Source organism: Hemicordylus capensis, chromosome 1 (genome assembly GCF_027244095.1).
Source record: "Hemicordylus capensis ecotype Gifberg chromosome 1, rHemCap1.1.pri, whole genome shotgun sequence".
Lineage (NCBI taxonomy): Eukaryota > Metazoa > Chordata > Lepidosauria > Squamata > Cordylidae > Hemicordylus > Hemicordylus capensis.
This window is the reverse complement of record NC_069657.1, coordinates 20,152,456-20,179,590: the sequence shown is the minus strand read 5'-3', so window position 1 is coordinate 20,179,590 and position 27,135 is coordinate 20,152,456. Positions and strand designations below refer to the sequence as shown.

The 27,135-nt window shown below is 44.5% G+C and overlaps 1 protein-coding gene across 4 annotated transcripts in view; it reads left to right on the top strand.

Moving 5' to 3' along the window:
* The first annotated feature begins 6,072 nt into the window (after positions 1–6,072).
* LOC128339443 (60 kDa lysophospholipase-like) overlaps positions 6,073–27,135 on the top strand; it is a 64,132-nt gene continuing 43,069 nt past the window's right edge. The window contains exons 1-8 of one of the 4 annotated variants that reach the window (XM_053283375.1): positions 6,073–6,644; positions 8,993–9,122; positions 11,879–11,990; positions 16,772–16,897; positions 21,122–21,205; positions 22,821–22,947; positions 24,491–24,603; positions 25,675–25,860. In XM_053283375.1, the coding sequence (XP_053139350.1) occupies positions 6,470–6,644; positions 8,993–9,122; positions 11,879–11,990; positions 16,772–16,897; positions 21,122–21,205; positions 22,821–22,947; positions 24,491–24,603; positions 25,675–25,860 (1,053 nt within the window). In that variant the 5' untranslated portion in view covers positions 6,073–6,469. Of the gene's footprint in view, positions 6,645–7,479; positions 7,581–8,287; positions 8,397–8,866; positions 8,892–8,992; positions 9,123–11,878; positions 11,991–16,771; positions 16,898–21,121; positions 21,206–22,820; positions 22,948–24,490; positions 24,604–25,674; positions 25,861–27,135 lie in introns of those variants that run through there. The other 3 variants (XM_053283376.1, XM_053283378.1, XM_053283377.1) reach the window with 3 other exon arrangements.

The window sequence follows — 27,135 nt, the reverse complement described above, 5'->3', positions numbered from 1 at the left end:
AGAGAAAGACCTCACGAAGGAACTTCATAGGGAATTTCAGAAAGCTGTTAGAAGAGACACAGAGCAATACTACAATGACATCTGTAAAGACCTTGAGGATGAAAATAGACACAGAAAAACAAGGCAAGTTTCCCAAAAGATCTCTGAACTCAGAGGGAGGTTCCAACCTCGGTATGTTAAGGGATGCCAAAGGACAGATGGTAACCGATTCAGAGACGATCCAACAGAGATGGAAGGAGTATACTGAAAATGTGTACAGCAGGGACGTCAACATCCAAGATACTCTAGAAGATATTCCCTGCTTGCAAGAACCTCTAGTATGGGAAGATGAAATTAGATCAGCACTCTGGTCATTACCGAGTTGGAAGGCTGCAGGAATTGATGGAATAGCTACAGAAAAATGGCAAGCAACAGAAGAAGAATCAGTCAAGATTCTAACCAAACTATGCCAGCAAATTTGGAGAACAACACAGTGATCAACAGATTGGAAGAGATCAGTCTACATACCCATACCAAAGAAAGGAGACTTAACATATTGTGCAAACCATCGCACAATATCCTTAATTTCACATGCTAGCAAAATAATGCTCAGGACCATCCATTGCAGATTAGAGCCCTACCTGGAAAGGGAAATACCGGATGTTCAAGCTGGTGTCAGAAAAGGCCAAGGAACAAGAGACATCATTGCTGATGCAACGCTGGATAATTGAGAAAGCCAACGAATATCAGAAAGAAGTCAATATGTGCTTTATTGACTACAGAAAATCCTTTGATTGTGTCGACCATGTCAAGTTGTGGAATGTCCTTAGGAAAATCCCAGAACATCTCATTGTTCTCATGAGGAACCTATACCCAGGACAGGAAGCCACAGTCCAGACAGAACATGGTAAAACAGACTGGTTCCAGATCGGCAGAGGAGCAAGATAAGGCTGTATACTAGGTGTTTGCATTTTGGATTTTTTTGTTTTTGTTTTTGGCTGAATCCGAAGCCCTCCCCAATTCAGATAGGGTCCAAATGAAGTCCCCCGAAACCCCAAATTTTTGTTTTCGGAGACGACTTGCTCCAAAACCGAAGCCGAATTACAGGCTGCAAATCTCCCTGCTGCTTCCCCCACCCTCCTCCGCCCCAATCTGTTCCCCGTTCCTCGTTGTTCTGTTCTCCTTCCCCAGCCCGTTTTCCTGTTCGTTCCCTCCTCGGCACCGGACTCCCCTCCCCGCCATTTTCACCTGCCCGCCTGCTCTGCCAAGGTCCGCCACTGCTGCCTCCTCACCCCGCTGTCCGCTGAACATCCATGATGGCTGTGTGTCACCCTTGGGACAATTGTGCCTGCCGCCACCGCCCACACTAAGGAGCTCTTGGGCCGACAAGCCAAGCTCCCTGTCCCTGTTGCTCCGGAAACTCCCTGCCGCATCCGGCCTTGCTTTCACCTGCTAATTTGCAGGCCTGAAGGGCAAGAAATTCAAACCAACGTCAAAAGAAGAACTAAAGGGAGACTCTTGAGAGACTACTAGCGATCGCAAAACAAGTCTGAATTTCCCCCCCAAAACCAAAGCTTCGTTTCCGAAATGGTGTCGTTTCAATTCGGCTACAAAAATCTTTGTTGTGGCATTTTCAGTACGTGTACAAAATGTCTGAAAGTGCTATTTTTGGACACAAAACATTTTGTAGCCAAATCGAAATGCATATCCCTACTGTATACTTTCTCCTTCTTTATTCAGTTTATATGCTGAACATATACTGAGAAAAGCTGGAGTGGAAGAAGATGAGCGTGGTTTTAAAGTTGTAGGGAAAACACCAATTACCTGCGCTACGCTGATGACACCACTCTGATCGCTGAGAATGTGGATGATCTGCAAGCTTTAGTAATGAAAGTCAAGGAGTACAGTGAAAAAGTGGGGCTACAATTAAATGTAAAGAAGACTAAACTAAAGACAACGGGTACAGCAACCAGCCTCAGAATTGACAATGAAGACATTGAAGTGATGGATAGCTTCTACCTTTTAGGACCGACAATCTACAGGGAAGGATCCAGCAGTCAAGAAATACACCACAGACTAGCACTTGGTAGGGCTGAAATGAAGGCCTTGGAAAGGATATTTAAATGCTGTGACGTGTCTACACCTACAGAGATTAGAATCGTTCGGAAAATGGTTTTCTCCGTGATACTCTATGGATGTGAAAACTGGACTTTGAAGAAGCAAGATTAAAAAAAGCATTGACACTTTTGGTCTGATCTAGTAGGATCTTATGTTCTTTTGATTGAATATAGGCATACTTTGGAGTCTGGATTTAAAAACCAAACAAATACCATTCAAAAACATAACTGAAAATGAAATCAGGTGGCCCTCATCCGCGGAGGTTCCATTCTCAGTTACAATGGGGGTTAATGGAACTGCGGATAACAAGACTTGAAGTCCATGGGAATTGGGCGTTAGGTTCTTTGAGGCTGAAAAATGGCTAAAAGCGGAAGAAATAAAAGAAAAGTCCTGTACCGTGCTCTGAGGGTCTAAATAAATAATGATCACATACACAAAAATATATGTTCGGAGGGTGTTCAAGTACCCCTGCTCCCCATTATGAGGAGAGCTGGTCTTGTGGTAGCAAGCATGACTTGTTGCTTTAGCTAAGCAGGGTCTGCCCTGGTTGCATATGGATGAGAGACTAAATGTGAGCATTGTAAGGTATTCCTTTCAGGGGATGGATCTGGAAGAGCAGAAGAATCCTCTCTGGTTTCTCCGCTCTGAGAGAGATTCCTGCCTGCAACCTTGGAGAAGCCGCTGCCAGTCTGTACTGTAGACTATGCTGAGCTAGATAGACCAATGGTCTGACACAGTATACAGCAGCTTCCTATGTTCCTATTTTACTCTGCCTTTGATTTTGTCTGAGCCTCTGCTCCAAATGATCTGCCTGGTCTCCAGCTTCACTTGGAACATTTTTCTCTTCCCCTGTCCCCAAACACTGGGGGATTTTTTTATTTTTATTTTTTAAAAAAACAACAACTTTGCGAACAAAAGAGAGATAATTTCAGCTTCCTTTTTCCTAGAGCTGAAGGGAGATGAAAAATTGTTTACATCCTGCCAAACAGAGTTCTTTTTCTTGATCAGAGCTCAAATGCAATAATTAAAATGCACACATAAAAACCTATCTCTTTTCTTCCAGGGAACGGGCAGGGAGGAGAGACTGTCCCAATGAGTTGATGTTTATAGGTGAAGGGAATAGCCAGCATGGTGTAGGTTGGTACTTCTGCTGTAAAACCAACAACCTTTCACTCCAAAAAAGCAGGGAAAAACCGCCCCTTGGCTGCTTGAGAGCACACACCATTTCTCCCTCCTCCCACCCCACCCCCCATCAGCTTCCCAGCTGAGTCTAAAGGGAAACCAACCAGCAAAGATGAGAAGGGGGGGGCATTAAAGACAAAAATAGAAAAAGAAGAAATATTAATTGCACAGAAAGAAGACTTTCCGAGCTCAAAGATTGCTGCTGGGCATAGGGGCATAGCAAGGCTGGAGTGGGCCCAGAGACAAGATTTTAAAATGCCCCCTCACTGAAGTTTGTATATATATATATATATATATATATATATATATATATATATATATATATATGTGTGTGTGTGTGTGTGTGTGTGTGTGTGTGTGTGTATATATATATATATATATATTCTTATGTGCCACAATAGAACATCATCCTAAATTATTTTTAAGAAGGTTTTGTAAATTTTGGATGATGGAAGTCATTTAATGGTAGTAGAGAAAGACATGCCATTCTGGTAGCTCCAGGTCTTAACACTCACAACAATTTTGGAGGATGAAGACACCTGAAGGAAGCCCAGTCGGGTGCATGGCTGGGGAAGTCAGTCATATGACTTGCCTCGGGGGGGGGACCCAAAGCAGTGGGTCCCCAGACAGCTGTCTCCCCTTGCCCTATTATAGTTACGCCCCTGTCTGGGCACTGAAAGGACCCTGGAGACAACGGGAAATGGAGAGAAGATCTCTGGCAAGCCTCGTGGTCTTTCTCTCCCAGCCACCCCTCTCCTTGCATGGATTACTGCCTGCCTGCTGCCCCGCCCCCTTTGCACTCACACATTGTCTCTCTCGTGATTGATAAAGATCTCTCCTGAGAGGCTTAAAGCAGCTTCCTGCCGCTAGAGACCAAGACGATGGATTATTAAATTGGCCTGGCTTGTAGGGGGCTGGGGGGGAGAGTCATATTATTTTATTATTTCACACAGTCGGACAGGTGTTATTGACTGGTTTGTTTTATCCAGACATCGAGTCCTTCCCAAGGACCTGGGATGGCTGAATTTTATTGTCAATGTTGTTGCTGCTGTTATAGATATCGTCGCAGAATATAGGCTGTTCCCAGTAAAGCTGCTTTTTGTAATTGGCTGATGGTGATTTCTGTGGCCCCTATGGTGTTGAGGTGCTCTTCAAGGTCTTTTGGAACTGCACCCAGGGCGCCAATGACCACTGGGATTATTTGGGTCTTTTTCTGCCACAGCCTTTCCATTTCAATTTGTAGATCTTTGTATTTGGTGATTTTTTCTATTTCTTTTTCTTCTGTTCTGCTATCCCCTGGTATTGCTATGTCGATTATTTTGACTTGTTTTTCTTTCTTCTCGACTACAGTTATATCTGGTGTATTGTGTGGCAGATGTTTGTCTGTTTGTAGTCGGAAGTCCCATAATATTTTTACATCTTCATTTTCTTCAACTTTTTCCATTTTATGGTCCCACCAACTTTTGGCTACAGGTAGCTTGTATTTTTTGCAGACGTTCCAGTGTATCATCCCTGCTACCTTGTCATGCCTTTGTTTGTAGTCAGTCTGAGCGATCTTTTTACAACAGCTGACTAGGTGGTCCACGGTTTCATCTGCTTCTTTACAAAGGCGGCACTTGCTGTTTGTGGTTGATTTTTCGACTTTTGCTCTTATTGCATTTGTTCTTAGTGCCTGTCCTTGTGTAGCCAATATTAAACCCTCTGTTTCTTTCTTCAAGTTGCCATTCTTAAGCCATTGCCAGGTCTCGGTGATGTCTGATTTTCCACTTATATTGTGCAAATATTGACCATGCAGTGGCTTATTTTTCAATTTTTCTGCTTGGTTCTTGACTTGTTCTTTCTTGTAGGCCTGCTTTCTTTCATTGGTGTTGAATAGTTTCTTGTTCTTGACCATTTGAAGTGCATCTACTTCACTGCCCCTTATATATTCTTCAAGGCCTCTTTTCTCTCTCTTTTCTCTTGATTATTAAATTGGCCTGGCTTGTAGGGGGCTGGGGGGGGGAGAGTCATATTATTATTATTATTATTATTATTATTATTATTATTATTATTATTATTATTATTATTATTTTATTCGATTTCTATACCACCCTTCCAAAAATGGCTCAGGGCGGTTTACACAGAGATAACAAACAAATAAGATGGAACACTGTCCCCAAAGGGCTCACAATCTAGGCACGTGCTTCCTTCCCCAGCCCACCACCCTCCTCTGTGTGTGTGTGTGTGTGTGCGGGCGCCCATTTATTTATTGATTGATTGATTGATTGATTGATTGATTTGATTTGATTTGATTTGATTTGATTTGATTTCTATACCGCCCTTCCAAAATGGCTCAGGGCGGTTTACAACAGGATAAAAACAAAACCAGTTAACAATTAAAAACAAAACTATAAAAAACAGAATAAAACAAATTAAACATGGAAACAGCTAAAAACCCTGGAAAACCAGGGCAACCATTTAAAACAATTCACCCTGGCTGGGGGCGACTGTTGGCCAATAGACTGAGCTAGCACTGCCCTGAACACCTTTGCAGGGGTGTAACTATAATAGGGCAAGGGGAGACAGTTGTCTCGGGGGGCGCCTTGGCGGGGCCCCAGAAGCAAGTCACATGACTGTCTCCCCCAGTTGCGCACCCGCCCGGGCTTCCTTCAGTTGTTTTCATCCTCCGAAATTTATGTGACTGTTAAGACCTGGAGCTACCTGAACAGCGTGTCTTTCTCTAGTACCATTAAAGGACTTGCATCGTCCACAATTTACAAAACCTTTAAAGAAATAATTTAGGATGATGTTCTATGCTTTTTGTTACCACTATTCATCCTCATTTAAGATTTCTTTACTTCATGAGCTGAGCTTCAGTGAGGGGAGGGCCCATTTTAAAATCTTGTCTCTGGGCCCACTCCAACCTTGCTACGCCCCTGCACCTTTGGGGGCTCTCTCTCTCTCGGGATTTGGGGATGGCAGCCTGAGAAGTCAAGAGCAGGAGCAGCTGCTGCATCTGTTCCGTCTTCTGCAGCGACACCACCACCAGCAAGTCAAGAATGAGGTCACAGCCGAAGCATAAATGTCAGATGAAAGATGCACATGTTTCAGATAAAAATAGAAAGTGTGCAGAGATGTTAAGAGTCGAGGCTTTGGAAAATATAAACAGTGACCCGCCTGCTGCCGGCAGCTTCTGTGCTGGGCAGAGAGCATGACAGCAACCCCAGCTACCCCACGCCTTCAGCGGATGAGAAGCTCTTCCCTGAGCCATGAATGTTTATGGGGCTCACCTGAGGCCTTGCTTGGCTGGGAAGAGGCCAGAACCCAGGTGCTGGTGTTCAATACTGGAGGCACCATTGGCATGGGGGGCACAGAGTGGGATGGAGGTGAGTCGGGGGGGGGGGAGGGAGATAGACTGTGGGGGTGTCTTTTGGCACAATATCCCTGCTCCCCAAGCTAGAAGATACCCTTGATTGTGGGTGTGGGGAGGACCTTTTAAAGCTCTGCTTCTCTCTGAAACTGATTCTGAATGGCTCAGTTTTAAAGAAAATGTTAAAGTAACAGTCTTAAAGCCCTGAGGAGGCCTGTCACCTGCCCCTCTGCTTTGAAAAGAACCAAATCCTCCCGCACAGCCATTTTTGTCAGGCTGCAGCAAAGGTTCAGGTAAAGCAGGAAAAGGAAAAATTGTACCATCGAGTTGGCGTCAACTCCTGGAAGTTATTTGCACATGGCTTTGGGGTAAATGTTGAGCGAAGCCACTTTGAATGACACTTCCCCTCTGCTCTGGTTTTGTTTTGAAACAAGTTCACATGGCATGCATCCATGTTTTCTTTCCAGCCAATGGCGGGGGGTGTGGGGGAGAGAGAGCTTCCTAAAGAGCGATATCTGCATTTCTAAATAGAGCATTGCTGTTATCATGCTAATGATCCTATGTCAGTGCCTCTCCCTATTTGCTCCGGGATTTTCAGAAAAAGCTTAAAACTAGCATTTTAAAAATCTGGAAATACATTGAGATAAGCTAGAATTTGCATCACAAAGCCCGATTTGTGTGCGGAGTGTGTCCAAGGATCTCGAAAGGACTTCAGGGTAAGTTTGGCTGGTGTGTGAACACACACACTCTCCTCTGAAGTAGATTCGAGGTAGAAGCCCTGTGTGTAAAGCCTCCTGGTGACCACAGAGCCCTGTGGTTTTCTTGGTAGATTACAGGAAGGGTTTACCATTGCCTTCCTCCCGCTCAGTGTGAGATGGTGCCTTTGCTGTTGTCACTGAAGCGAGCATCTGCTTCCAGCACCTTCCTATGTCATTGCTGCCCAATATAAAAGGTAAAGTTATGCCGTTGAGTCGGTGTCGACTCCTGGAGACCACAGAGCCCTGTGGTTGTCTTTGGTAGAATACAGGAGGGGTTTGCCATTGCCTCCTCCCATGCAGTATGAGATAATACCTTTCGACATCTTCCTATATTGCTGCTGCCTGATATAGTACCAGCGGGGATTCAAACTGGCAACCTTCTGCTTCCTAGTCAAGCCGTTTCCCCACAGCACCAGTTAAGGTAGTGCTGTCCAGTTTAGGTGACTACAAATATATACTATTTCACCATAATTGTGAGGAGAACCAACTGCTTTCTGGACCCTCCCCTCTGAGAATTCCACCCACCTTCTCCCTTGTGATTTCTTTTCTTTCTTTCGTTTAAGATTGTGAGCCCCTTGGGAACAGAATGATTAGCTTTTAAAATGCAGTCAGCTGCTCTGAGCTTACAGGAAAGAGTGGGCCATCAACCAAACAAATAAATAAAGCAAGGCCCTGATAATGTGCAGTTTGTTCTGTTGTCATGGTGACTGTCCTAGGGAGCCCTGGCAAGGTGCAGGGGCCGGGGCAAATCAGACAGTGCAGGAGTGGGGGGGGGGGGCTTCTAGGTGATGGGGGTTAAAAGAGCAGGCCCTGCATTGGTCGCCCTGTTTGCTCTGCCCTAAGGACAGCCCCAGGGCTGCACAGTTTTGGCCCTCCAGCTGTAAGACTACAGTTCCCAAAATCTCTAGTCAAAGTGGCCAACATTCAGGGATTACAGGAGCTGTAGTCCAACATCTGGAAGATGGCTAAAATTGTGCAGCCCTGCTCTTAGGAATATGGATATGATAAGTGTTTGTATACCGCTTTTCAAAAAAAGTTCCCAAAGCAGTTTACAGAAAGAAAATAAATAAAATGGCTCCCTGTCCACAGTCTAAGGGCTCACAGTCTAAAAAAGAAACGTAAGATAGACACCAGCAACAGCCACTGGAGGGATGCTGTGCTGGGGATGGATAGAGCCAATTGCTCTCCCCCTGCTAGATACAAGAGAACCACCACATTTAAAAGCTGCCTCTTTGCTCAGTAAGCAGGGTCACCTCTTACCACTAACTTAAAAGGTAAAGGTAAAGTGTGCCGTCAAGTCGATTTTGACTCCTGGCACCCACAGAGCCCTGTGATTTTCTTTGGTAGAATACAGGAGGGGTTTACCATTGCCATATCCCACGCAGTAGGAGATGATGCCTTTCAGCATCTTCCTATATCCCTGCTGCCTGATATAGTACCAGTGGGGATACGAACCGGCAACCTTCTGCTTCTTAGTCAAGCATTTCCCCGCTGTGCCACTTAAGGTGACTTGGCCACATGCAAATGAAAAGCAAATGTTTCTGTTCTGCCCAAATGTAAAAGTGGGTCTTTCACTAGCAGCTTTCTCTTTCATGTCTATTTCTAGGGCTTGCCCCTGCGGCAAATATGCTAGTCAATGCCTTGAAAAAAATGCCAATGATGCATGACAAGGAATATGCACAGGGGATGAAACTCTACAACTCCTGTGAGTTTGCAGACAACACTTTGGTGCTTCCGTAAGTAAAAGTGGAGTCTCTGTGTTTAGTAAAGGATGCATCCTGAATTGTGGGTGATATTGGTGTTGGAAGGATTTGCAGATAAGTGTTCACAGTGGCTGCCCTGCAGTTTTGGATTTCTCTTACCCTGGAGATTCACAGAATCTTGGAGTTGGAAAACTTTGGAGGTCTTCTACTATAACCCCCTGCTCAGAGCCCTGCAGACTTAACTAACGGATGTTCAGCCTCTGTTTGAAAGCCTCCAGCAAGGGGAAGCCCACTACTGCACAAGGCAGGCTGTTCCAGAGTCAAACACCTCTTGGTTAGGAAGTTCTTCCTAATACCTCGCCTAAATCTGTTGTCTTGTAATTTCAACCCACTGGTTTTAGTTCTGCTCTCAGGAGCAACAAGAGCCTGAGGCTGTGTGTCTTCCAGAAGTTCTGCAGGACATTTTATGTAAATTGACTTTTGGTTCCTAAGTATAGGATAAAATATTATTTATTGATGATGCCCCCTTTTCCTGTATTTTGTGCACCCAAGGTGGCTTGCAGTTATTGGATATGTGTGAAGAGGTGCATGCACTAGACCTCTTTCAATAACTCCACTATTTATTGCTTGCATCTCACTTGGAAATCTAGTACAGCTGGACCTAGGACTGTTGAGGCCCCTGAAAAGGTCCTGCAAGCCCAACCACCCAGACAGGCTTCTGTTGCAAAACTGAAGTTGTTCCTCCAACTCTTTCACATGGCCTTCTTATCCTAAGAACAGACCAGTTGGATCAGGCCCAAGGCCTATCTAGTCCAGCATCCTGTTTCACACAGTGACCCACCAGGTGCCTCTGAGAAGCCCACAGGCAAGAGGTGAGGGCATGCCCTCTCTCCTGCTCTTGCTGCTCCTCTGCAATGGTCTGGAGTATCAGGTACCCCTTGCCCCCAATAGGGGAGGTTCGTTCCTGGGCGGATGGAGCCCAATAATCAGCCCAGACGAGAGGACTTAAGATCAAAGCTTTATTTGCCCTTAAGAAGCAAAGGTGCTGCCCGGGCTAATGCTCAGAGCAGGACAAAGACTGATACATAAGCAACACACTTTATACACCAAATTCTCCTTAGGAAAACAATTACCGAAAGTTACAGAAAAAGAAACGGTTATATGTCATAGGTCATAACTCAAGTTAGTTCCCCTTCTCGTCTGGGAAGGGGTCCGGCATTAGGTCATAAATCAGCTTGTGCAAGCAGTATGCCAGTCTGGTTTCTATCATACCCTTGCAGCACTTGTGGTTCTCAAGCTAAATATGGATTTCATGGGAAACGAAACCTAACTAAGAGAGAGAATTATTTTCAGCATAGATAGACAAACACTTGATACAAAATAGGCAGTTTCTTAATGCAAAATGGCGACGCTTATGTCAAGCAGTTAACTTCTATATTCCACTATATATTGGCCATACATCAGTCCCCCCTTTCTGTTGTTCGGATCTGAATCCTCAGATCTGTTCATTGTAACCAGCTTTCTCCGCTCTTGGGCGGACCAATACTTCATATACATTGTGTTCCGGGTCATTCGTCAGATGGTGACAAACTGACATGGTGACAAACTGACGTTAGAGGTATCTTGTCTCTGAGGCTGGAGGTGGCCTATAGACACTAGACTAGTAGCCTTCTGGTCAATGACCGTAATAAAATTGAAATGAACTGAACTGACTAGTAGCCATTGATAGACCTGTCTTCTATGCATTTGTTTAAGCCCTCCTTAAAGCCATACAAGCTAGTGGACATCACCACATCCTGTGGCAGATAATTTCATAGATTAATGATGCACTGAAAAAATACTTCCTTTAGTTGTGAAAAAGTACTTCCTTTAGTTCGTTCCAGTTTCCTAGCCATCAGTTTCATGGGATGATCTTGTGAGAGAGGGAGAAAAATTCCTTTCTATCCACTCTCTTTCTACTTCATGCATAATTGTATATACTTTTATCATGTCTCCCTGTAGTTGCCCCTTTTCCAAACTAAAATGCCTCAGATGCTGTCTTGTCTCATAAAGAAGGTGCTCTAGGCCCCTGATCATCTTAGTTGCCCTCTTCTGTACCTTTCCCATTTATAAAGGTAAAATGTGCCATCAAGTCGATTTCAACTCTTGGCACCCACAGAGCCCTGTGGTTTTCTTTGGTAGAATATGTGGGGGAGGGGGAGGTAGGTTTACCATTGCCATCTCCTGCGCAGTTTGAGATGATGCCTTTCAGCATCTTCCTATGTCACTGCTGCCCACTATAGTAGCAGCGGGGATTCGATCTGGCAACCTTCTGCTTGTTAGTCAAGTATTTCCTTGCTGTGCCAATGTCCTTTGTCCTGAGCCATTTCGGAAGGAAATCGAATAAATAATAAATAATAAATTTCTTTAACTATTTTGTCCTTAAGAATGTTTTCCCTCATTTACCTGGCACAGAAGTTAAGCTAACTGGCCAGTAGTTTCCTGGTCCCGGATCCCCCCCTCGATTCTTTTTTGAAAATTGGAGTTACATTAGCTACTTTCCAGTCCTCTGGTACAGAACCTGACTATAGGAATAAGTTACATATTTTTGCTAGGAGAGCAGCAATTTTACATACGGGTTCCTTCAGAACTCTTGGGTGAAATCGTGGATGGCGAGTTTGCGATTAGTGAGGTTCTCCTGTACTTCTGGAGATTGAGAGCTGTGACAGAGATTTTTGCCCAAAAATATCTTAATGTCCAAAGGGCACAATTCTGTATGTTGAACTTGCTTTCCTTTTTCTCCTTTTCAGACTTTCTAAACGAAAAAAAAGGATTATCTACAGCATTCTAGAGTATTCACCATTGCTTGATTCTTGTAACATGACAACTGATGACTGGGCTAAAATTGCCAAAGATCTTGAGGTACTGTACTGTGTGACTAGGGTTCTTGTTTCTCCATTATGAAATATGATTAACTGATGTATATTTGATCCCTTGGGTGGGTTTAGGCATCACATAGATATGGCAAAACAAATCAAGATTTGCTGTTCGTTTGTGGTGCCAGTTCAAGTTTATTAAATATACCTTGGTTAAAATAAACCATGATTCCATATGATGTATGAGCATGCTCACCAAGGTTGTACATCAGAGTGTCTGATGCCAATCAATCTGCAGTTGCTCCTACTGTGCTCACTTCTATACAGTTGCTCACATTTCTGGCACTGGGAAAGTGCTCTTTTAGAGGAACAGAAGTCCGCGGCCCTGGGGATAGCTATGTGAAGAACCACAGCTCCCATATGCCCACACACACCTTCCCAGCTGGGCCCACAGGCTACCATTCAGGGGCGTAGCAAGGTTGGAGTGGGCCCAGAGACAAGATTTTAAAATGGGGCCCCCCCACTCAAAGTCCAGGGCCTCCGCACACCCCAGGCCCCCAAGGATTTAAGTCTGATATTCCAAAATAAGTATGCTGCCTGGAAATACATTTCACTGAATACACACACGCACACGTCACAATATATAGTGATATACATTGAGTACTATACATTTGTTTTACTTTTAATGCCTAGAACACACTAGAAAGATGAATGATTAAAATGGGCCCCTCGCTGCAGATTAGCCAAGGAGACTTTCAACCATGCAGGGTGAGCCTATGTTTGTTTTCTCAGAATTCTGAACAAATTCAGTCAAGTTTGATTCCAGGAGGTTTTTCACAGGAGGCTTTTAAAGCCCTTTAACACACATCTCCTCTGGAAGGGAGGTGCTGCATTCACATGTTGGCCAGATTTACCCTGAAGTCCCTGCAAGTTATTGGGGAGCAGTTCACACACAAGAAAAATAAAATAAAATAAAAGCAGAAGGCATGCTTCACAGTTCTCACTCAGACCTTCTGGGTTGCAAAACAACTTGAACATAAGTGCATTTATAAATGAATGAATAAAATAAATATAATACTGTTTCTTCCAGAAGTTTTTGTAATTTTCTGCCATGAAACAAGCCACTTATAGGACTTTTTAGATAGTTTTTTTTAAGCCAGCAAATTTTCCAAGCTGTTTAAAAATAAATATTCAGAGACTTCTCAGTCCCCCCCCCCATATCAAAGCCCTATGGCAAGCAGATCCCTATATATCCGGGTGGGGGTGGGGGTGGGGAAGGTAACCACAAAAAGGAGTTCACACTCTACCTGGCAGCAGGGGGTCTTCTGCTGCAAAGAACAGTGGTGGCCACTCTGGCTGCCTCCTCCTTCCTGGCTGGCTTGGGCCCTACTGGAGTTCAGGCTTCACAGAGGCCTACACCAGACCTCCGTGGAAGCCCCGCCCACCCGCCGATCAGCTGAGAGGCGGGAGAAAAGGAGCTCTTTGCAGCTTGTCTGCTCCCTCGATTGCCGGCCAGGAGAACAAGCAGGAGAGACGGCGAACAGGGCAAGTGGCTGAGGGGCCTTGGGGCTGGGCAGGGGGCAATGGGGAGTCACGTGAGGTGCCTCTGGGGGGCCCCTCCAGGCAGTGGGGCCCCCAGACAACTGTCTCCCCTTGCCCTATCGTTGTTACGCGCCTGCTACCATTCATGTAGAAGAGCACCCCCGCCCCAGCCCCGCCGATGTGGGATGTGTGAGGGTCTGCATGGAGATGGCTTCCCCAGGGGGCTGCTGAAGATTCATCAAAGTCAGACACTCGGATGCACAGCCCCCATTATCTAGCTAGTTTTATTTTTAGAATATCTCAGATAATGTATAGCCATTCCCTTGTATCATACTTCATTCGTTGAACATGTACGTTTTAGACTGTTTTTGCTCCATGAGCAGAATTATCTTTCCATGAATGGAAACTGCTTCTCTGAATGGAGTGAACCCTTTGCATACAACACTATAAAACGTTGTCCAACCCAAATGTTTAAATTTTTTATAGTCTTTTCTACACACACACACACACGACTCTACAGTAATATAATAACAATATAAAACAATTTCTAGTTTACAAAGCATGAAAGAAAAAGGGACAGAATTGGAATTTCACTTACAGACTTGAATTTTCCAAAACCCAATGGTTTTCAGTCATAAACATCGTTAACCATTTCCAGCTGAGCCACTTGCCATGCCCTATATCTCTTCTTAACTGATCTAGAAGTTGTATTCTTTCAAAAACAATATTTTTCTATGGAACAATGCAGTGAGAATAAGGATTGTCTAATCCTTATTTCCCCCCTATGTGAACACTTCAGATTATTATTATTATTTATTTGTTTGTTCGATTTATATACCGCCCTCACATAGCAAAATCAAAACTATAAAATTCCTCCAGGAGGAGGAAGAAATTTAGGCACCGAACTGACACCCCCACCCCACCCCACCCACCCCATTAAGACTACCGCCCGCCCTGCGCCCCTACTCAGTGGCCAACTTCCAAGTTCTTGACTCTGAGGAGGAGGAGGGCTCCATGTCTTCTTGTTCAATTCAGTTGCTCTATACTAGCAGCGGGGGCGGGTGGTGGTGTCACCAGCCGGAAAGGGAACACAACACACACAAGCGTCCAGACTCGAGGCTCACAGGCGGCAGTGGGCCGGTGATCCCTTTTTCTGTTGCTCGCTCCGGCTCCGCCTGCAGCACATGTGCCTCTCTTCCATGTGCAGCAGCACCCAGCCAATGAGAGAGCCTCTGTAGGGAAGAAGGAGGTGCCTACTATTCCAATACGGCCAAAGGGTGGTGGGAGGAGGGAGAGAGAGAAGGATTATGGCAGGCTAAAAATTAAAGGATGAGGACATCCTTAACAATCCATAACAAAATCAAAACTATAAAAACTGTTGGGAATTTTCTCTGGTAGGAGATACTCTTCTATTACAGCAGAGTGCACTGAGGCAAAACACAGCAGAGTCTGCCCAGGCATGCGTGTCTGCTAACAGCCAAAAGAAACTTGGAGCCAGTTCATAGTTTCAAATCAATATGAGGAGTCTTTATTGGAGGACTCCATTCTAGATAGGAAAGTGGAGAGATAGAATCTCTAATCTATCTGGCTATCTGGATGCAGACAGATGCTGTCTGCATCTCTGTGCACACATGGTGCAGAGAGAGGCAAGCGTGTGTGTTAGAGAGAAGAAGGAGGAAGAGAGGAAAGGAGGCAGGAAGTAAGTAAGTCCCTGAGAGTAGCAATCTACATATCAAAGGAATAGTGTCAGAGCAGTAGAGAGGAGGAATGAACAATGTCTTGACCCCTCTAGCCCTCTGACTCACTAGTCTGTCCTGCTCTGTCATTGAGGCATGAGACAACGCAGAGTCCTTCACTTCCAACAAAAACATCATAAAACCAATCAACAGTTAAAACAGTTTAAAACCCTGGAGAACCAGACCAACCAGATAGGTTTTAAGGGCTCTCCTGAAGGCCAATAATGAACAAACCGTGATTGGTATCATCAGGTATCTTCTCACCACTTTAGCATGTGATGAGCCAGTTGTGTGCATCCATTGCAAAACTCTGAAATTGTGTTCAGCTAGTGGTGGCATGTCAAAGGTCAAATCCAACAATGGTGGCCCAGGAGCTCTTAGCACCTGACACAGGTGCCAAATACTACTTCTCTGTCTCTCCTTCCCTTTTTTCTCCCCAAGCAGTGGTGCCTATAATTGTTTTCTAGATTGCTAGATTTCATGGACACAACGAATATGTGCATGTATGTTCAGTGCATACCACTGAGCTGAATCACCCTCACTGTTGCACTGAATCAGGAGGAGCAAGTGGAAGAGGAAATGAGAAAAGGGCATTAGAGTACTGTAGCCATGCTATAGAAAGTCTATAGTACAGAACAGTATTAGAGTGTCTGCGGTACTCTAATGCCCCATTTATTTATTTATTTATTTATATCCCGCTCTTCCTCCAAGGAGCCCAGAGCGGTGTAGTACATCCTTAGGTTTCTCCTCACAATAACAACCCTGTGAAGTAGGTTAGGCTGAAAGAGAGTGACGGGCTCAGAGTCACCCAGCTAGTTTCATGGCTGAATGGGGATTTGAACTCTGGACTCCTTGGTCCTAGTCCAGCACTCTAACCACTATACCATGCTGGCTCCCTTTGCTCTTCCTCTTCATTATCCTGTTAGCAGCAACGGAGGAGGTCAGGAGGAGAGGAGCGGCTGTCTGGTGAGCAGAGGCTGTGCTAGCACCACTTGACAAAGAGTTACCCAGGGATAGGGGATGGGAGCAGTGTTCTCTGTAGCAGAGGTTCCCAGATGTTGACTACAACTCCCATGCTGCAAGGACCTTTGGATGGGGTGATGGGAGTTAACTTCTGAGAATCCCTGTTACAGGGAGCACTGGATGGGAGATGAGGTGGCAGGGGCCATCTTACTGCCCTGCTGATACCTCCAAATCTGCCACTCTTGGTGGTCGCCTCATCCCACCTCATGGGAGGGCCGTGCTTCCCAGTGGATGTGTACAAGCAGCTACTAATAATAATGGCTGTTAGTTATTGACTCAAGGGCCTGAATTGGGCACCTCATAGTCTGAAGCTGGAATTAACCCAATGAGCTACCATGGACTGTATGTGCAGAAAACTCGGAAACCTATTCGGGCACAGAAAGGAAAGGAGATGTGTAACATCAGGATTTTATCTTCTGCAAGTGGAGCTATGATGCATAGCAGTCCTTGTGCCTGATCCTGCATACCTCAATGCAGGTACAAGTTATTTAGGCAATTATTTACATCCGTGTCTTTGAATGGCTAGACCTACTATGAACATTATGACGGCTTTGTCATCCTTCATGGGACCGACACAATGGCTTACACAGCTGCTGCTTTATCCTTCATGTGTGAAAACGTTGGCAAGACCATTGTTCTGACAGGATCTCAGGTAAGGGGTTAATGTACAGTGGGAAGCCTTTTGCTGTTGCACCGCTTGCCTAACATGTGGATGAATCCTATAAAAGAGCTGTGCTATGCTATCATGCAGGAGGAGTTAGCAAAATGTTTTCCTAAGTCTTGGCTACAGATATGTGGAATCCTTCTGAGGAAATATCTCACTAAATCTTGTCAAAATTTCTTCAACTGCAGCAGTTTTTCCTGAGAAGGACTCTCCACATTCACCTTAAATTTTGCTTTAGGGAGCATTCAGTGGCAACTTAAGAAATAATGTTTGCTCATGCCTTGGATCATTGGCCTTTATTTCTGAGTACATATGCAAAAGATTGTGCTGTGTGGCAATTTCTGCAAAGCTGATCTATTAATTCTTGTATCGCATTCTTGTATCTATGAATTCTTGTATCTCATATGCAAGTAATGCTTGCAGGGAGAAACTTGGACAAAAAGGGAATGTGTGAACTTACCCTGATTATTTATAAAATGTCTGTCTTAAGCCCTTAATGTACAAAGCAGTTAGACTTTTGGAAGACTGCAGGTGGATCAAGATGAAAGCACTAAGAGTAGAAAACAATTTTTAAATTGTTAAATTATTTTAAGTTTTTGTATATATTTTAACTTATTTTATGCTATTGTTAACTGCCCAGAGACAAAGGTTTGGGGCAGTGTACAAATTTGATTACTAAATAATAAATAAAAATAAAAAGGAGCCTGATCTGTCACAGAGAATAGACCAGACAGAAACTGAAGGGGAAGACAGCTGGTCTTGTGGTAGCAAGCATGACTTGTCCCCTTAGCTAAGCAGGGTCTGCCCTGGTTGCATATGAATGGGAGACTAGAAGTGTGAGCACCGTAAGATATTCCCCTCAGGGGATGGAGCTGCTCTGGGAAGTGTTGGAAATTCTCTTGTGGTGAGAGAATCCCTTTCTCATTATAGCAGAGTGCACAGAGGCACAACACACATCGGATTTAGTTAGCCATGCGTATGTGCTGAGAGTAAAGTAACTTGGAGCCAATTCATAGTTTCAAATCAATATAAAAGGCATTTATTAAGGAACTCCATTCTAGATAGGAAAGTGAGGATTTAGGATCTCTAATCTATCTAACTAGATGCAGATGGATTCTGCATCCTCTCTGCACAAAAGGTGCAGGGAGAGAAACTTGCCATGTTGCAAGGTAGGCGGGCAGGTAGCGAGAGAGAGAAGGAGGAAGGAAGTTGAATCCCCTGAGATTAGCAATCTACATTTCAAAGGGATAGCATCAGAGCAGTGGAGAAGTGATGACAAATGTCTTGACCCTCTAGCCCTCTGGCACTTACTAGTCTGTCCTCCACTGTCTGAGACAAGAGACAGCGCAAAGTCCTTTAACTTTCCAACAGGAGGAGCAGAAGATTTCAAGTTCCCTCCCTGGTTTCTCCAAGATAGGGCTGAAAGGGACTCCTGCCTGCAACCTTGGAGAAGCCGCTGCCAGTCTGTGAAGACAATACTGAGCCGGATGGACCAATGGTCTGACTCAGTATATGGCAGCTTCCTATGTCCCTAAGGTTGCAGGCAGGCATCTCTCTCAGCATCTCTCTCAGCCCTATCTGAAGATGCCAGGGAGTCAACGTAGATGCTCTATCACTGTGTTATACCCAGTGGGGGCATATGGGGAAAAGCTTACAGCAGGCAGTGATCACATGTAGTAACCCATCCAAATGCAAACTAGGGCAGACTCTGCTTAGCAAAGGGGACAATTCATGCTTGTTATCGCAAGACCAGCTGTCTTCCCCTTCAGTTTCTGTCAGTTCTCCTTGGAGAAGCTGCTGCCAGTCAGTGTAGACAATACTGAGCTAGATGGACCAATGGTTGGTATAAGTGAAAAGGAAGAGTGAAAGTATCTGTCCTTATTTGAAGAAGCAGACAAAAGAACAGGAAGCACCCAACCAGACAAGCAAAAAAGGGGACAGAGTCTCACAGTGCTGTGAAGCATTTGTTGAAGCCCAGCGTGTTACCAAAGTAGCCTTTGGTAAGATTGTAAGAAGGCGAAGTCTATTTGCTCAAGGTCACTTTGGAATATTACAAATTATTGCCCCTGAAGAAGGCCTCTGAGGCTGAAACATGCTGGGCTTCAACAAATGCCTCCTTTGCCTCCTTTTTTGCTTGTCTTATTTGAAGAAAGCCAACCATGTTTTGCATGGTAGTGTAATAACTGCAGTATTGGACGGAATGAAGAGATCTGGGTTTCAGTCTCTACTCAGCCATTAAGCCGACTGTGTCACCTTGGACCAGCTATTCTCTCTCCGCCCCACCTATCTGTTCTGAGAATAAAATCAGCTCCTTCAAAAAAGGACAGGATACAGATAACATAAATAATTAAGAATTAGTCATTCTTAGCATTTATATGCAGCATATTGTAATGAGGCCTTGCTTTATTTGAAAGGCAGGGTAGAAGTCTTTTAAAATAATAATGGTGCTATTCAAAGCCAACCTTAGAAACCAAGTCATACTAGGAATTATTGAATGAGTTGGATATGTTTAGCCTGGAGAAGGGAAGACTAAAGGGGTGGTGGGTTATGATAGAAATCTGCAAATATTTTAAGGGTTGTCAGATAGAAGATGGAGTGGACTTGTTATCTTGTTGCTTCTGAGGGCAGGACTAGAACCAATGGGTTGAATGTACCAGGAAGCAGATTCCGGCTAAACATCTGGAGTCTTAACTGTGTGACTGTGGAACATTCTGGCTTGCACAGTGGTGGACTGGACTGTCCTTCCCTGGAGGTTTTTGAATGGAGGCTGGTCAGCCATTTTTCAGGGATTCTGTAGCAGATTCCTGCACAGAACAAGGGTTCGCCTATAAGACCTCTAAGGTCCCTTCCAACTAAAAAAATGCTATGATTGTATAAGCCTTTCACCAACGTTCTTAGTACTCAGTTGCCATCACAAAGTTTCCTTGTTGGTTGTATTTATATACCGCCTGATTTGTGCGTATCTAGGCAGTGGATGCAATTTAAAACACAACAAATATAAAACAGGTTAAAACAATTTCACAGAATAAAAAGTTAATGATTCCATGGGATAAAAACAATTGCACAGTTCAAAATTAACTTCACTTAAAAGCCTGAGAGAACAGGTGTGTCTTGAGGGTCTTCCTAAAAGCAAACAGAGATGGAGATGTGCTTATTTTGACAGGGAACATATTCCAAAGCCCCAGGGCAGCCACAGAGAAGGCCCGATTCCGAGTTGCCACCAAACAAGTTGGTGGCAACCATAACCTGACTTCTCCAGATGACCTTAATAGGCGGCAAAGTTCATGACAAAGAAGGCACTCTCTTCAGTACATTGAGGACTTTATAGGAAATAAGCAGCACATTGTATTTTGCTTGGAAACATATTGGCAACCAGTGCAATTCTTTTAAAATCAGTGTTATATGGTCCCTTTGGATTGTCCCAAAGGCCAGTCTGGCTGCTGCATTCAGTACCAATTGTAGTTTTTGGACTATGTACAAAGGCAGCATAGAGTGCATTACAGTAGTCAAGCCTGGAGGTTACCAGCATATGCATCACTATTGTTAAGTCATTTACCTCCAGAAACAGCCATAGCTGATGGATCAGCTGAAGCTGATAAAAAGGGCTCCTGGCTACTGCCTCAACCTGAGAAACCAGAGTGAGCTTTGGATCCAGGAGCACTCCCAAGCTATGTACCTGATCTTTCAAGGGGAGTGTAACCCCATCCAGAACAGGCAGATCTAAACCATCTCTTGCGTCCTGACCCCCCACAGTCACTACCTCCGTCTTATTTGGATTCAGCTTCAGTTTGTTGTTTCTCATACAGCCCATTACCACCTCCAGGCAGGCATTTAGGGAAGTTATGCCATTTCCTGATGAGGTCAATATGGGGAAATAGATCAGGAATATCATCAGCATATTGATAACACCCTGCATTAAATTTCCTTTTGATCTCTCGCAGAAATTTCATGTAGATGTCAAAGAGCATTGGAGATAGTATGGAGCTTTGTGGAACTCCATACTTTAGCTCTCGTTTTGTAGAGGAGCAGTCTCTAAGCAACACGATCTGGAATCTACCAGAGAGTTAGGAACAGAACCACAATTCATTTGTGGCATGGTGCCTTATGGGAAAGTGCCTTGATCAGTACTTGAAATATACCAGTTGTGGAAATGTTTATATTGGGATGTGGGGTGGGGGGCTTCCTGTATGATTGCAACCTTTTGTTTTCTAGGTACCTATTTATGAACTGAGGAATGATGGACGTTCCAATTTGCTGGGGGCACTGCTAATTGCTGGACAGTTTGTCATTCCTGAGGTCTGTTGAGTTTCTCTTCTGAATCTGGTAGCATGACTTGTTTGAGAATAGGGGAATTTAACAGAATTCAGAATCAGTGATGCTATACTTTGTCTGGCTTCTTAGCTTGTTTGTTTGTTTATTTATTTATTTATCATATTTTTATAATGTTTTATATACAACTTTTAATACTAAAACTCACAAGTTAAAATACATAAAACATGATAAAAACAATATAAAACAAATTATTAAAATTATTAAAATTCCAATTAAAATATTGCGAGAACAGGAAGGTTTTGAGGGTCTTCCTGAAAACAAACAGAGAAGGAGATGCTCTTATTTCAGCAGGGAGCATATTCCAAAGTCCTGGGGCAGCCACAGAGAAAGCCCAGTCATGAATTGCCACCAGACAAGCTGGTGGCAACCGTAACCAGCAGGGATGTGCATGGACTGCGGAGGCGTGGTCCAACACTGGGGGGTGTCGCTTTAAGGGTGGGGGGTTGTACTTATCCCTCCTGCCACTTTCCCCCCTCCAGCGCTCCAGTTTTTTTGCAAAATCTTCAGGGCGGCAGCGTTCCTCCGTGCCACCCCTGCCCCCTTGTTGCCTGCTAAAAGCAGAAGTAACTTCCGTGCATGCACCTGCTGTTGACGCGTGCGCACTGCACACGTCACAGTGATTAATACCTTTGCCTAATCATCCATGTGCCCTTTAACAGATAGCATGCACTGGCCAAGTTGGCTAGCAGCCATTTGTATTCTTATTCACCGTCACATAGGTGTGGTTTTTTGGTTAGGGTTTTGTTTATAAAATCCCTGTTTTGTTAATGACCAGCAAATTACCTTGTGGCAGGATACCTGTGCATGAGAGAGAGGAGAGACAGCACCAACACACAGCTTAGTGATAGAACAGCTGCTCTGCATGCAGAAAGTCTGAGTTTCAGTCCGTGGTACCATCTCCAGGTAGGGCTGGGAGAGACTCCCGCCTGGAATTTTGGAGAGCTTGCCAGTGTTCCCTCTAACAGAGCTTCCCAGTTGTTGTTGACTACAACTCCCAGAACCCCCAGCTGCAATGACTTTCGCTTGGGGATTATGTTAGTTGTAGTCAACATCATCTGGGAATCCCTGTTGGAGAGAACACTGGAGTCAGCCCACTGCCAGTCAGTGGAGGCAATAGTGAGCTCGATGGACCAATGGTCTGACCCTAATAAGGCAGCTTCCTAGGCAAAGCCGTAATTACATAATATTGGAATATTCTGCTCAATGGGTTCCAATGAAAAACCATCTTCATTCGTTTTGGAACTATCTTCATTTTGTCTGTGGAAGCAAGACAGTCTAAGAACCTATTTTGCAACAGAGCTTACAGAGAATATAATGTCTCCCCCCGCCCGCTTTTTCAACTGAAATGCATTGAGCAGCATAAATGGATATTTTGTATACCTTTAGAGATTTCCTGTCTCTCCCTTTCAGGATAACAGTGCAGCCAGTAACTTTTGTTGTTTATCATTGCTGTTAATATAACACTCTCTTTTGGAGAATATGTGACTGACCAAGGTTTTTGTTTGTTGGTTTGGTTTTTTTGGATTGGTGACTTGCCTAACTCAGACAAAGACCAATGATTAGGTTGTGTGTCTTGCAGGTATGCCTCTGTTTTCACCACAAACTGTATAGGGGCAACAGGGTGACCAAGGTGGATACTGGAAGTTTTGATGCTTTCTCCTCACCCAACCTGTCTCCCCTTGCAAATGCTGAGGTGGATATAAAAGGTAAGTGCCAATAAGGTGCCACGCTCGGGTGTATTTTTAAAATAAAAACAACATTATTTTAGTGTTAGACTAATCTGTGACCTTTTTAAAGAGTGTTTTTTTTTTTTTAATTTGGGCTGTGCAGTTGCTTCTATTTATTGTTTCTAATAAAAAATGTGAGTTATTTCTGGGGGAGTTGCTTCTATTTATTATTTCTAGGAGCATAATTTTTGCTATGCTGTAGCAGCATTGTTGGGTCGGTAAGTTGGCCTCTTTCCCAGTATCAGGTGGCTGGAGCTTCCACTTTAATCGCCCCCTGATGCCTCTGGTCTAGCATTGTCCTGGAGTTACACCACTCTGGGGATTTTGTGGGAGAATTAAAATGGTGGCACCCCCTGGAGCAGAGCACCAGGAAGGAGGGAAAAGTATTTGAAGGGAACCTTGCAGAAGAGCAGGCATCAGTGGTGGGCCATCCTGGAGCACTGAGCTCCTGACATCTGCCCAGGGATGCACTGTGTGGATGCCAGGCCTGCTTGCACCATTCTTTGACCCTCAGATTGCAGCCTCCGTGCTGCATCTTGTAACATAAAAATACCTTGAAGAAAAATGGCATATGACTGAGTGTCCTGTGAAGTTAGGCCTTAGGGAGACCTCCCTATCTGTGTTTAAAGTATTAGGTTTTATGAGGATATAAAGAAGGGAAAGATGGCAAAAAAAAAAAAAAAGCCAGAAGCAAAACACCTTGATCCTCCTGTCAAGAAACTGAGATCAGCAAGAGCATTGGATCCATATAAATCTTTATCATGTTAATGGTGTTCTAGAATATGTGGTACATTTTCTTCAGGGTGAGAAAATGGTTGCCATTTGCTTCTTAAGAACAAACCAAAGCACTGCACTTGGTGGAACCATACCAGGGGCGTAACTATAATAGGGCAAGGGGAGACAGTTGTCTGGGGGCCCACTGCCTTGAGGGGGCCGCCAGAGGCAAGTCACATGACTGACTCCCCCAGCCATGCACCCGCCCAGGCTTCCTTCAGTTGTATTCATCCTCTGAAATTGATGTGAGTGTTAAGACCTGGAGCTACTAGAACAGCATGTCTTTCTCTGGTACCATTAAATGACTTGCATCGTCCACAATTTACAAAACCTTTTAAAAATTAATTTAGGATGATGTTCTATTGTGGCACATAGTTTATATATATATAAAAAATACTATGTTTTTTTGTTACCACTATTCAGCCTCATTTAAGATTTCTTTACTTCATGTGCTGAGCTTCAGTGAGGGGGGGCCCATTTTAAAATCTTGTCTCTAGGCCCACTCCAACCTTGCTACGCCCTTGAACCATACTAGAGGGGGCAGGCTTCCTAGATCAAAACCTGCCTCTGGTATTGTTGCTACTGGGGTGCCCGACCTCTACAGAAAGAAAACTCACAATATTTGCAGGGCGTCTTGTAATATGTGGCTCCTCTTTTGACCTCCCTCTGCACCTGCCTGTCATGAGAGGGCACTTAGTCACTACATGGCATCCTTTCTCTTATTCCTGGTTTGTTTTCCTTCTCACAGTTGACTGGGGAATTGTGTGGCGAGCCAGCACCACAAAAAAGTTTGAGGTCCACACCAATATGAACAGGAATGTGGGGTTGCTGAGGATCTTCCCGGGGATTACTGCTGCCACTGTGCGTAGTCTTGCTATACAATTCCATACAGTAATACAATTCAAGATATTCAAAGCTTGCACACAAATTCCAAGTGCAATCTTACTCTTCTTACACTTACTGCTGCAGGCTTCCAAGCTATTTCCTACCAAGATTTTAACCTCTGCACAAGCTGAGTGGGGACATTGTGGGATTTTTGCATCGCCACCTGCTGGCCAGCTCTTGCATTCCAAGAAGAACCTGCCCTTTCCCCATAATGAAAAAGGGTGGGTTCTTGGAATATAAGAGCTGGCCAGCAGGCTGTGCCGTGAAAATCATGCAAAGGCCCCATAACAGAGGGTAAGAAGGCACAAGGAAGTTGTTCAGAAGCTTGCCACAGCGTGTATATGGGGAATAAGATCGGACTTGGAACTTGCACAGAAGCTTTGAATATTCTGCATATTGTTAATATATGGAAAGACCCCAAAGCAATGCCTAAGTAGCATCTATTTACCACCAAGCAGTTCATATTTGACCCACACTCTCCTACCCAAACTTGGATTCTGCAGTCAGAGAAAAATATGCAAAGCAGGGGAATTTTCTAAAACATACAACCAGGAAAGCTGACTATTTTTTTTAAAAAAAGAAATCTACTGGTAACTATTACATCATCTTGAAAGTGAATTATGTAGTTTGGTAAATGTTGAGCAATGCCTATAAATATTACTCATTTTAAGTAATATGGCAGGATGTTCATTTTGCCTGGCTTTCTGTTCAAATATCCTAGCATCTTTCTTCTCTGTCACCTATTGCTTTATATGTACTATAATATTTTCCCCTAAGTCTTTCAAAAAATCCCGATTTTTCTCAATAGCCCAGAATTTTACCAGTAGTCTAAGTCACAAATTAAACATAGATGAATGCATAAAGTGCTTGGATGTGGGACCTTCTGCATGCAAAGCATGTGTTTCCTCACTGAGCTCTGGTTCTCCACCCACGTTAAGAAATGCATGCAGTTACAACACATGCAGATCAGCTGATTTTGCCATAAGTTTGTTACTGGTATCTGGTACAAAATGTTGTCTTGTTGCTGATTCACATCATTTCTGACAGGTGAAGGCATTCCTTCAGCACCCAATGGAAGGAATTGTACTGGAAACCTATGGATGTGGCAATGCCCCAAACAATCGCCCCGATTTGCTAGAAGAGTTGAGGAAAGCAACAGAGCGAAATGTGGTGATCCTTAACTGCACCCAGTGCTTGCGAGGGTCTGTGGCTTCGACCTATGCCACTGGACAGGTGATAGAAATGATGAAGGGACACGGTACAACAACCTAAGCACATCTGGATTCGATCTATGCCTGGCTGAGAGACTGCTGGGAATCACAGTGTGCCCCAACTTGCAGTTCCCCAGAGGAAAACCGGAACAGGAATGTGGATACAGTGTCAGTTCCAGTTCTACAAAAGCAATGGAACTTGCAGTTCTACAAAAGCTTGTACTGTGGATCTGCCCAGAGCCTTTCTGTTACTGGATGGGATAAGGACCTGGAGACCATTGCTAATCCCTTCTGAGATAAAGTTGCCAGCTCTGACAGGAGCTATTCCTAGATATATTCTTCCCAAAATTTATTTTATTTATAGTTCAATTTCTATACTGACTCTCATAAAACTTATCCCAAGGCAGTTTACAAAAATTATTAAAAAACCAATAATTTTTCAAAATATCAAACCATTAACCTCTCCAGGATTGTTTTCAATAGTCTCCTGCAGATAGATGCCAGTTCCTCAAGACTATAGACCAGGAGTGGCTCCTCACAAAGCCACATGAGGCTACAGCCTCAGGCATTGAGTATGGGCACCTTGCCACCCACCGTGGGTATCACTCGCATGCCAGCTGCCACAGCCTCCATCTGTGCTGCTGCCCCCCCATCTCCTGGTCCCCCCCCCCAGCCCTCTCATCTCGCTGGTCCCGACGCTGCCCCTCTTCCTCTCACCAGTCTTATCTTCTGGGGTGCACCAGTGCTGCTTGCTACTTGCATGCCAGTGAGGCAGTGTGGAGGGTACACCCATCTGTGGTAGCTTTGCCCGCCAGCCCCTCTTTTGCCACAGCTGTATTATACCCGCACTAGCCTCTGTCTCCCGGTGTCTTTCCCCCAGCACCACACCTATCTGCTTTGTCCCCTTCCATTTAGGCCAAGTGGATAGGTTTGGTGCTGGAGGGGAGAGACAGTGAGAAGGAGAGAGCAAGTGAGCTGGCACTGCAGCAATGAGGAGAAGACGGTGGAAGAAGTGACTGGATGCTTGCTTGCTGCCTGTCTGCAATCCCGTGCCCCGGAAGGTGGGACCAGGACTGGCAGGGGACAGGGCAAAGAGCTGGCATGCATGGGGACAGAGCCGGGGGAGCTGCTCCCTCACCTTCCTGCCTCTTGCTCAGCTTCTGCCCTTGCGCACAGGCACATGATGTATCTGCCCGGTGCATGTGGCTGGGCAGGGATGTCATGAGGTAGGCGGAGGGTGAGTGTGTGGCATAGAGCTGAGTGTTGAGCACCCACATCACAACCTAGGACTACTAAG